General features: G+C 45.4%; 1 protein-coding gene across 1 annotated transcript; it reads left to right on the forward strand.

The window, feature by feature from the left end:
* The first annotated feature begins 3,685 nt into the window (after window positions 1-3,685).
* Window positions 3,686-11,157, forward strand: GSG1 (germ cell associated 1). Its single transcript, XM_029085565.1, has 6 exons — window positions 3,686-3,715; window positions 3,855-4,173; window positions 6,687-6,734; window positions 9,359-9,511; window positions 9,635-9,746; window positions 10,842-11,157. The coding sequence occupies exons 1-6, from the start codon at window positions 3,698-3,700 to the stop codon at window positions 11,155-11,157; spliced, it is 966 nt and encodes a 321-aa protein (XP_028941398.1). The 5' UTR covers window positions 3,686-3,697.
* The last annotated feature ends 641 nt before the right edge of the window (window positions 11,158-11,798 follow it).

Here is an 11,798-nt window from a genome sequence, read left to right on the forward strand (position 1 = left end):
TTAATCAGAATACTAAATCTGATATATGTATATTTTTGAAACCATAGCATATTTCTGATAAATTTATTTTAAAATCTGAATTCTTACCCATATAAATCCATATATTTCATCAATATATATGCCATGATCCCAGATTTAGAAAATGACATAGCATCCTGTATTTTAATGAGACTCATCAAGTTTAAAATTAGGAACATGCTAACATTAAGAATTATCAGTATAGAGCTGGACTTTATCTATTCTTGAGCTTGAAAATCATGCTGTTTTTTACTGAGCATTTAGAAGCCAAATTTAAGGTGTCCAGATGCAGAGAGACTGAACAATGAATACAAATAAAAATTACCACTCACCTTTTAAGCAGCATCAGCTCTTATTCACCTATTGTAATAAATGTGATACATCTGTGTCAAACAGAACCTTTTTATTAATCAAAAAACCTAAAGACAGTCCATGGAGCACAGAAGCATTTAGCATTGCTTTCAGTTAGCCCATCTTAGAAATTATTATCTATATTAGAGGAGCTTATACAGTGACTAGGATTAAAATAACTGCAGAGCTAGTGACCCTTCTGCTCAGGGCAGGAAGGGTCAGGAGCCTGTGACAGCACAGCCTGCGTATGGGACCAGGACCATGGACCTGTGGTCCCTGTCTGCTGCCTGTGCTGTGCAGGGGCTGTGACAGGCTGTGCTGTCACCCAGAGCTGCTGGTACACCTGGCCCCAGCCTCTGGGCTCTGGTGTTGGAAGCAGGGGGATGAGAGCAGCTGGACCACCGGTTTCCTCTGTCCTGGCAGAGCAGCAGGGCAGGCATGCAAGGAATCTGCCTCAGTCCCTCCCATCCTCCCAGTGGTGGTGGGAGCCTCACCTGCTTGGCACTGAGCAAAGCCTGTATGGGGAAGACGGGGTGCATACTTTTGGGATGCTCCTCTCCCTTGCAGTTGCATCCAATGCCACGCTGCTCCATGCCTTCTAGTGACAGTTTCTTCTCATGAGAGTTGATCCTATTCTTATTTTTCATTGTTCTGATACCAAATGAGATATATCAGCACTCCCAGGTATTGTGGGAACCTTTAAACTTTCAGGACAAGAGCTCAGAGGGCAACTGGGGTGAGAGTAAATCCTTCTGTCTCTCCTTGGGTGTTGGACTAGATGATCTTTCGAGGACCCTTCCAATCCCTAACATTCTGTGATTCTGTGTGATTCCTCCCAAATTCATCCTATCCGAAGCTGCTGGGAGCTGAGATTCCTGGTGAACTTCATGCCTTGGTAAAAGCTGCCACTATGAGGGACACTCACTCCATACGAGCTCCCAAACAGCCAATGCATGGAGATGACCGAGATCTTTCTGTGTTTTACGGAAACTTCCTACTCAGTCAATACAGATCACCCTTTTGCACTTAATCCCAGCCTGCAGCATCAATCACTTCCCATATAATCTCCCAGAACAGCTGTGCTGTGATTGCATTGTGGATTATAAAATGACCACTTTCCACAAAACAGCTGCTGGCTGGAGGGAAAGTATTTAATAATCACTGGAGGGGGGTGGGGGGCCGCAAGGGACGAAGGGAGGAGACAAAGGAGAAAGGGCTTTTGAAGCAATTGGGTTTCTTGGAGAATTTAGAGACGAGCAAAACAGCAGACAAAGTGTGAGTACCATTTCTGTATTGCTCATCCAAATTAACAGGACTTCGAGGACTTGCTGCAAGGTAAATTCAACTCTCTTTCCTTTTGGTTTTGGGGCTATCTAGTTACTATGGTCAGTTGTTGTCAGTAAGTACTCGGATTTTTTGGAGGGAAATTTTTCTGACAATGTTCTCATGAAGGAATAGTTCAGATTTGCTTCTCATTACCTATGTCTTCTGCATCCTTGATCCAGTTCCGTCTTCTGACACATTTGTTTATTTTTTTTTTTTCCTTATCACTTGTTCTGAAATTATATGGCCTTTCAACTACTATCACAAATCAACTGGAGAGAATATTTTTTGCCCAATATTGTAAATTAGAAAAATTATTTTTGTCAATATTATGACTGGAAAGATTTCTCTTTTTTTAAATAAAAGCATGAGCAACCCAAAACCTGATGACATAAAATCTTATAATCAAGCATTAATGAAAATCTGAAAGACTTTGTGTGCTGAAGCTTTCTATTTTCAGATGAAAAATCATGGTTTTGAGGAGAGCAATTTTATCTATAATTTCCTTTTCAGTCATAAGCCAAATTTTCCACTGAAAAAACTTTCAGTGAGGAACTTGCCACCAACCTTAGCCAGAAACTTTCACATAATTAAGTGTTCCTAGCAAGTATCTGCTCTGTGAAGATGGTGACATCCAATATGCCTTCAGAACATGGAAGTCATTAGTTACGGTATCACTGAAACACTACCCTCTCCAGGGTGCAGCATCTCCATTGCTGTAAGAAAGAAATTCTCTAGGGAACAAAAGAAGCCAGAGCATAAGATAATACAGGAATTTTTTGAGAGCTGGGTATTTTCTTGCCTTCGAAGAGGCTGTTCTGGATCAGGCACTGTTTTCTCAGTGTGATGAGATGCTAATCAACTCCTGCTTTCCAAGAGGAGCTTCAGCACCATCTTTACTGACCGCATTTCCGAGTTTGCTGGTTACGAGAACAAATGCTTCTAACTGCACCCCTTTTGGCTGTGGTGCAGTCACAAACAATACAAAGCTCAGTCTCGTATCGTTTATTTATAGTAGTGTCCACAGTATGCCGGGCCTTTCTCACATGTTCAACATTGTGTGAGTCAACTGAAGTTACGTGAAGAGGACCGGCAGCAGGCAATGTCTGTACAAACTGAAGCTATTCATGGCCAAATAGATTTTGAGAGTCATAAATAGGAAAGGGTAGGAGTATCTGGATGAAGTTGTGCCAAACATAGGGAGTGCCATGTGGGATGAAGCATGCGTTGATTGCATGAAAGTTGATGTGTGGGTAGATGACATCTAATCAATCCATGGAGTGATAAGTTGAGGTTCTCAGAAGTCAGTGCAGGGTTTTGCAGGAACCGTAAAATCTTAAGCTTTCATCTGAGTGAGAAAGACCACAGAACCCTGGTACACAAACTGCTTTCTGAATTACTTTTTCTAATGAGATGAAACTGAGAAGAGTGTTTGTGGCAATGTTTGCTCTTAAAAAAACCCCAAATGTTTGGCACTTTGTGTGAGAGCAGAGACACTGTCATCCTACTACCCTAACAAATTTCTGATGTGCATAGCAGTGTCTGCTCAGGTGGGAGGTGCTGCTCTGGGGCTTGAACTTGAGCTGTCAGGACTGGATAACTGGGTGTCTCTCCTGAGCAAGTCACTGCTTTGATGTGTGACCTTCAGTGATCCACATTTCCCTGCCTTTCACCACAGTGAAATCAATACGCTCCCTACCTCCCTAGGTACAGTAATGAACTTCTTGAAAAAGTGTTTTGGGACACTTGGTAGCAAAAATTGTCATTTAGTCATTGTCATTAGACCATCTATCATGCCCCATCTAAAGGCCACACATGGTGTTTAGGGAGGTTGTTTAACAGCTTTTCCCTACTGTCTCTTAGATGGAGTGAATATGATGTCCCTTTCATTTGCTTATGTGCTCGCACACTCCAGTGCACTCAGTCCTGCTATGTCTATTGGGTCACCTTCTTTTCCCCAGTAGAGGTATTCAGAAATGGTTCAAGGTGCCCTGGCTTTCAGGAAATGGTTCTTCCATGCTGGGTGAGCTGTTGGGATGTTGTGAGGAGGGCAGAATGCTCATATCCCTTCCCCAGAGGTGCGCACTGCAAAGAACTTGTATTCATAAGGTTAGGTGGGTCAAATGGTTGGTGTGACAGTCCCTCCTGTTTATGTGTTCTAGATGGAGCTGCTGAAGGGATTGCCATGGCGCCGTGCTTTCCTGGCTGTCATCCTGAACCTGCTGGCTCTCAGCCTCTCTACCACTGCCTTGCTTGGCAGCTACTGGTGCACTGGGACCCAGAAAGTGCCCAAACCTTTGTGTGGAAAGAGCAAAGCCACCAAATGCATCAGTGTCCCCATGCCACCTGATGCAGGTGCTAGCAATGTTTCATCCCAGGATGTGGTGCACTACAGCTGGGAGACTGGGGATGACCGCTTTGCCTTCAGATACTTCCACACGGGGATGTGGCTTTCCTGTGAAGAGAGCATGGAAGGGCCAGGTAGTGGCTTGCTCAGGCACCCACAACTTCTTCCCTTGTATTTACTCTGCAAAAGTTTGGAAATGAAAGGTGGGAGGCTGGGAGAAAAGCCTCCTTCATTTTCCTAGATGGCATCGGCCCTGTGCACTGCTGTGGTCATTGTGTTTCTATCCTTCATTGGGATGTTTACAGAGGGAGGCAAGGGAGAATGGTTGTCTCTGGTGTGCCCTGTGGTCTGGAACAAGGGCTGTGAAGTGCAAGTGGTGGTGGTGGTGGCAGTGACTTTGTAATAGCATCATTCAGCCTGATGTGAACTGGAGTGAGCCTCTTTTCCCTTTCCCTGTACATCCATTCCTACACACAGCTTACTTCATGCTCTCCAGGGCACATTCGTGCATGTCCCCTCAGAAATCTAAGCAGGGTGATTTTATGCAGTATTGTCAGTTTATTGTTAACACTGTGAGGACTGCAATAATTGGTGTTCTCCTTAAATCACCAAACTTAGAGGTTTTGTAAACTGAACAGGGACTGGGCTTTTCTTAAAAAAAAATGAAGAGAGAAAGAGAAGTTCTGCCTTATATCCTTATATGCCTTATAGCCTCAAGGATACAGAGCAAACTTGGAGGATCTGAACCCAGAGGAACTAAAGCGAGGAGGCAAATTGACCTGTGGATTAGAGCTGCAGTATTGTAATGTTTTTAGTTGTTTTTGTGATATTGTGACAAGTTTCACTTGTGATTTTTGACCACGTGGGACTGGCACTGTAAACCCTGGAGCCTGGGGCTGGTCATTCAGCCTATCCTAGACCTCTCGGGTGCCTCTCTTCACCCTTGAGTTGCTTCTGCCCAGCCCTGCTGAAGTCCTTCTGCTGAAACCTGTGCCATGCCAGGTGGATGCTCTGCAGTGAACAGATGCTCTTTACAGCCTTGCACACACATCAAGGATCAGAACTAATCCGGAAGGTGGCCAACAGGGAGATTTGTATCTAAAGATATACTAATGAAGGCTCATTCTCCTGAGCCGACTGCCCTCCCTTCAGCTCTCCCCAAGCACAAACATCTCACTTTCTTTAACTAAGTCACTGTCGTGTCGTTTCTCATTTTCTTAACTGTTGTCAGCAGAGTTTGAAAATAATGAACTGAAGAATAAAAGCAGACAGAAGAGGGGTGGTACCAGTAAGGTTGTCATGTCCTAACGAGAGGGCTGTTCCATTATGAGCATTTCCAGACATGCTGCAGAAGGAGATATGTTTATTTGGGACTGGTTTGGGCTGGGATGTGTTTCCATGGTGCTTGTGGGAATGGTCCTACATCCCTTGACAGTTTTCTCTGAAAGACTTGTCTGGCCACCAGGCAGTCCTGGAATAACCTCAATTCCTGAAGGAATGCAAAGAGTGTATTACATCTGGATTGTAGCAGAGCATGGGGTAGAGCACACAGTCTCAGTCCCCTGCTTCCTGTAAACCAAATACAATCCACCCACTGCTGTGGGTCTTTGAAGCAAGCACATAAACAACAACAACAAAAAAGGGGCTGCTATGAGCAAAAGGAGTTTAGTTAAGATGGAGAAAGATTTCATTATTCAGGTTAATCTCAGGATCAGTTTAGATGAGCCATTACTGAATAACCTCATTAAAGTTCTAGGTGAAGTAGCAAACCGCAAGTTAATGAAGACTGCAGATGGCACTAAACTGGGCAGTGTCCTGAGAGCTGTGGATGACAAAAGTAATACAGGAGATCGGCAGAGATTAGAACTGGGGATAGAAATTAAGAACATGAGATTCTTATATGAAAAGCAGCAGGCTGATACTACTGGGAGAAAATACTGTGCCAAGTAGAGAAGACCCTCAAATCCAGTAATGCAGTATGCAGTAAGAGACTTACAGATAATAATGATAGACCCTCAGGTGAGAATAGTTTGCACCTGGCCAACATAAAAAGCCAAAGCAAACATGAACATCATCTGTCCAAACAGCATGCATAGAATGTGAGGACAGAAGACCATATTTCTGTGTGATTCTCTGCCACAGAAGAGTAACTCACATCTCTCTCAATGCAGCATTTCACTTGGGATGTTTTGGGGTTTTTTGGTTTCTTCTTTGGGAAGCAGTGCTAGAACTGCTAGAACTGTTCTGATGAACCTGGGTTGAGTGGGAATCCATGTCCTCAGCAGAAGTGGTGGGTCTGCAGTCTGTTATAAGCTACACCCTTAATAGGTCTGAACCACAGTAATGTTGTGAATGAGTAGCAACAAACTTTTGTATTCACCAGAGGCTTGTAAGATTTACAGATTACTGAAGTTTTTTTCTGGAAAGGCCACTTCTAGTTTTCCAGGCAGACATTGCCTTCCCTTACCTTGCTCCAGTGAAGGTCTGGAAAGATGGTCAGAAAGAGAGCAGAGGTGAGAAGATATGATGGGTAGACACAGGGATGACTGGAGCTATGCAGTGAAAAGAGTGTGAGAGGAAGAGATTTTCTTTTCCCTACGTACCCTGCATTGTTTTGCAAACTAATACCTTTGTTTTTGTGTTTTAGAAGAGAAATGCCGTAGCTTTATTGAGCTTTCACCACCAGCAGAGAGAGGTAAGAGCAAATTCCCATACCTCACTGTAGCTGCCCAGTGAACCTCCTTGGGTTGGGGGACCTGCAAAAAAAACCACTGGCAAAGACTGCTGACCTGCTTCTATAAAGCGATGCGCATTCCCACGTGAGGGCTCCAATACGAGTGGCAGGCAGTGGCATCGCTTTGCAGATTAACCTGGGTCACTCTTGGCACAACAGCAGGGTAGAAACACCTCCCCTGCTTGTTCTTTTGGGAAACAGTATTCATACAATTCAAGGAATGCTGGTGTTGCAAATAATTTTGAAGTCACATAGATTTCAACTTTGTCATAAAATGAATGACTTAACTGCATTTACAGAATGACTCTTGTGTTTGCTGCAAAATGCTCACTTCACAGGGAGTATTTGTTCTGCAACGCATTGTTCTGCTTTCTCACCTTCTTGTACTTCACTCCCTGCCCAAGCCTCTGGCTCTGTTACTTCCAATGTCTTCCTTATAGACTGTTTTCCTAAGAAAATAAGTTTATGCAACCAAATTACGTGTCTTTGTACATCTTTCTGTCTGTCCCTCCTCACATTCCTCCTACTGCTCCGTGTCTAATTGCAGCCCAACATTGATAGAAAGGCCATGTTCTGTAAGACATTAAGCTCCTACAAATTAATTAGAATATCACTGTAAGCTTAAGCTCACACTCCTCCTACTTCTCGTTGTCTAATTGCAGCCCAACTTTGATAGAAAGGCCATGTTCTGTAAGACACTGAGCTCCTACAAATTAATTGGAACATCACTGTGAGCTTAAGCATGACACTCATAGTGACATTGTGGTTTTAACAGCTCTATCATCTGCTTTCGCCCCTCCCTGCACATAGCATCATCTTAAGAAGACCTTGGCCTCCAGCACAGCTGCCATTATATAGTTGGGCCAGCACTGGAGACAGTGGTGTGACTGCTAATTGCAGGCTGAGCTGGCTGAGCTGGGTGTATGCAGAGCAGCTTTACATTACATAGGTAGGATTACAAAACCAGATTCCACAGCATGCGCAGGGAGCCTGGACTTGCAAAATGATGCAAGAGACCTCTGTGCATGTGTGGTGCCTGCAGCCTCCAGGACACTTTTGGTAGTCTGACCTCTAAGGAAACAGTCTCCCAGATGGTGCTGCTGCAAGCAAGCCAGCTCCTTTAAGCAGGGGATGTAGCTCATCAGTTTCTGCTAAAGAGCTGGGTGACTCTGTGGCACTAATGATGTTAAGGAGTCAAGTCAGTGCCACATTAATGAGGGTTTTCTTCACATGCCTTTTCACCAGTTGAATGTCTCCTCTACAGCCATTAATAATTGCTAATAGTGTTCACAGTGCTGCTTCATTTGTCAGATTCATATTTCTTCCTCAGTGAATCCTGCACTCTACCACAGCCCAACACAAAAAAGACATGAACCTGTTAGAATGAGTCCAGAGGAGGCCACAAGGATGATCTGAGGGCTGGAGCACCTCTCCTATGAGGACAGGCTGAGAGAGTTGGGGCTGTTCAACCTGGAGAAGAGAAGGCTCTGGGGAGACCTTATAGTGGCCTTCCAGTACCTGAAGGGGCTACAAGAAAGCTGGGGAGGGACTTTTCACAATGACAGTCAATGACAAGACAAGGGGAAATGGGTTTACACTGAAAGAGGGGAGGTTTAGATTAGATATTAGGAAGAAGTTCTTCACTGTGAGGGTGGTCAGACACTGGAACAGGTTGCCCAAGGAAGTTGTGGATGCCCCCTCCCTGGAAGTGTTCAAGGCCAGGCTGGATGAGGCTTTGAGCAACCTGGTCTAGTGGAAGGTGTCCCTGCTGATGGCAGGGGGGTTGGAACTAGATGATCTTTAAGGTCCCTTCCAACCCAAACCATTCTGTGCTTACAGAGTGCCTTTTCTCATTCTCCTCCAAGTTCTACCGCACAGTGAACTCAGCTGAGGACTGTGGCATCATTTAAGTCCCACTGATAATCCCAGCATGAAAGTACCTGTACTCTGCTCAAGCAGCAGGGTGGGTGGTGTATGTTATTGCACTAGCTGGATGTCCACCCCAAGGAATGTAGGCTTGCAAGGGGCCTCCTGAATTCCAGAGGCCAGGTCCCAGCCACCACCGTGGACAAACTATACAGTTCTTTTCTTAATTATTTGAGTCCCAGGTTAAAAGTAATTTGCTTCCATTGTTGTGATTAGAAACCTATTCTGAACAACACTACACTAATGGGTAAGAACCTTCTAACATCCAGCTCAGATGTGTTCACAGCCAACCTATGACCACTAGGTCTTGTGCTAGTACTCAGCAGCTTTCCCCCTGCCTTTTTCCCCATGGCTTCTTTGCTTTTTATGAAAAATGTTTTCAGACAACTGTTTTAGTTCCTCTCAGCTTGTGCAGTGCCAGACCAGTCAAGTCATCTTCTGAGACAGACTCTCTATCCCTTTCAGCATCCTTTGAGCCCTTGCTCACGGGCTTGGGGGATTGCTTTTGGGTGTTTGTTGTTTTCCTTCTTTCCAAACAACATCTTTTCAGGGTTGGATTGGGAAGAGGGAATTGTTATAAGTTAGTTTCCCAAATTGCCCATACTCTCTTTTGAACAAGCCATTCTGTACTGATATGAGGAGTCTCTGGTTCCTGACAGGAATCCTGTGGCTGTCGCTGGGATCAGAGATGTTGTACATCAGTTTGCTGCTCATCAGCTTCATCCTCCTGATGGTGGAAATGCTGCATACTGGCAATCCTGTCTGTGGGCTGAAGCTCAATGCCTTTGCTGCTGTCTCCTCTGTGCTGTCAGGTAAGTGTGTTACTGCAGGCTTGGAACCACAGCAGCAGGAGAGCCTCCTCTCCCACACAAGGCTAAAGTATGCAGCTCTGGCTCCTCCTGTAACTTCTTTGCTTTCTTGTCTTTTGCGTCCAGGTCTCCTTGGGATGGTGGCACACATGATGTACACTCAAGTCTTCCAGGCAACAGTTAATCTGGGACCAGAGGACTGGAGACCACACTCATGGGACTACGGTTGGGCTTTCTAGTATGTAAACTCTGAAGCCATCTTCACCTCCCCAGCTTTTTGGGCTTCAGCCACGCTATACTGTAAAAATTCACATCCTCCCCTCTTGATCTTCCGTGTTTGCAAAGACAGGTGTACCATGGTTCTCCTACTGCTAATAACCCGTCTTTGCCTCATCCCCTGGTTTAACAAATAGTTGCTGAGTTACTTAAATGAGTAGCTACCCAGGACTGGCAAAGCAATGTGGTCACACCTAAACAAGTGCCTTCAACCCTGATGACTAATCAGGTTTGCCCCTATGCTGGTTTGCCCTGTTTGGTCTCAGCTCTTCCCTGTGTGCAGAGGCCAATGTCACACCTGTGATGATGCTCTCAAGCATGCCTTGTTTTTCTGCAGTTTAAATAAGCTGGATGCTGGTTTGGCATTTTTGCTAACCAATGTCCAAAGGGCCTCTTCCTGCAGTGTCAGTCCTAGACCCATGCTTAAAGATGTGGACACTGTAGCCATGAAGAGCAACTGCAAAAAACAGGTGGCTCAGTGTTCATTTCTCTAAAGGCTAAAGAAGCCAACCACAGCTGATATGCCACAACTGACTTGAAAAGCAGTTGCATGAGCTTTGCACGTGCCCATGGAAAGTGTAGGGTTAATTTGCCACGCTGTACTGATGATGGCCACATCAATTCTTAAGACTTAAACTCTCCAGTGTCGTGTTCTAGTTGTGGACATCAAATGTCAGCATAGCCATCTGGTTATGCTCATGGACAGGCCTCATGTCCAGGAAGACACTGAGTAGCTCTGCAATACAGAATTTGCTTCCAAGCTCTGCTGTCCTGCTCTGACCAGTTACTAGACTTCCCTGCTTCCCTTTTTATTTTCCCCTCTATCTTTCCCTTCCCTGTGACAGGGATGACCAGTATGTACCCCACCAATCTAAGAAAGATCTTGTGGTGGGATAAACCCTAATAACTGGAATGTTAAGAGCTTTAGTCTTTCTAGTTCATGTCCATGCCCAGCAGCTTCTGCCTGACAAATCAGGTGCACCATGGTGCATGCTGTTCAATTCTTTACCGTGCTTGGCTTCTCACAGGATGTGCTGTTCTTCTGTCTCTCCTGTAGCATGGCCTGGGCCTCTTTCACCTGCTGCATGGCCTCTGCTGTCTCCACTCTCAACACCTACACCAAGACGGTGCTGGAGTTCAAAAGGAACCACATCAAGGGCTACGATGGGAGCTTCAAGGATCAACCTCTGCATCACCGGTGCTTTGTAGAGCAGCAAATAAGCAGCTACTACGAGCCCCAAGACAAGCCCCTCCACTCAGTCTCTGAGGGAGTTGACTTCTACTCTGAGCTGCAGAAAAAAGTGCTACGGCGGGAACCAGAGCTGGAACTGGATGAGGTCTTGGGACAGACAATCGGGGAGGATCACTGTTAGGGATGAGTATGCAGGGACAGAGCAGTGGGGTTTAGGAGGTGCAAGAGCTCTGAACCAAACACTTAGCACCACTGTTAGCAAGTTCTTGCAGAGCTCTTCCTTCCTTTACCATTCAGGGAGTTTGAAGAGAAGGTGGGCACTGGGCCAGGGCAACAGCAGTGCCAACAGTAGCAGGGTGGGTCCTTCCTGATCACTGGGTGTCCTCAGCTGGGAACGATGAAAGGGAGGGACATGTTGATGGTGCCAGCTGTTTCCAAGTTCTTTCAGACAGATGTGAGGCAGTTTTCCTAATCCCAGCAGTATTGCACCCAGGAATAGATAGTCAGTGCCATCCAGCTGGCAAATTGCAGTGCTGGGCCACTTCGGGTGGTGTTACATTGACCTTCCAGCACCCTCCCCTGGTTCAGTGCTATGGTGAAGGGCATCAGTGCTCATATTGATTGCATGTAATAATCTCAGAACACCCTATTTATTCATTTCCAGGGCTGACCTCCTCCCTGCACTCAAATTAGAAGTGCTGCTGCAGTAGGAATGGGGTGTTGCTTTCAGACACCTCTCTGCACCTCTTCCTATTTGTAATGACTCCCACGTAGTCCCTTCTTGCCTTTTCCCCCAAAATCTCCCATTCTGAGGTACTTTCA

The sequence above is a fragment of the Antrostomus carolinensis genome, unplaced genomic scaffold (genome assembly GCF_000700745.2).
Source record: "Antrostomus carolinensis isolate BGI_N321 unplaced genomic scaffold, ASM70074v2 scaffold21066, whole genome shotgun sequence".
Taxonomy (NCBI): domain Eukaryota; kingdom Metazoa; phylum Chordata; class Aves; order Caprimulgiformes; family Caprimulgidae; genus Antrostomus; species Antrostomus carolinensis.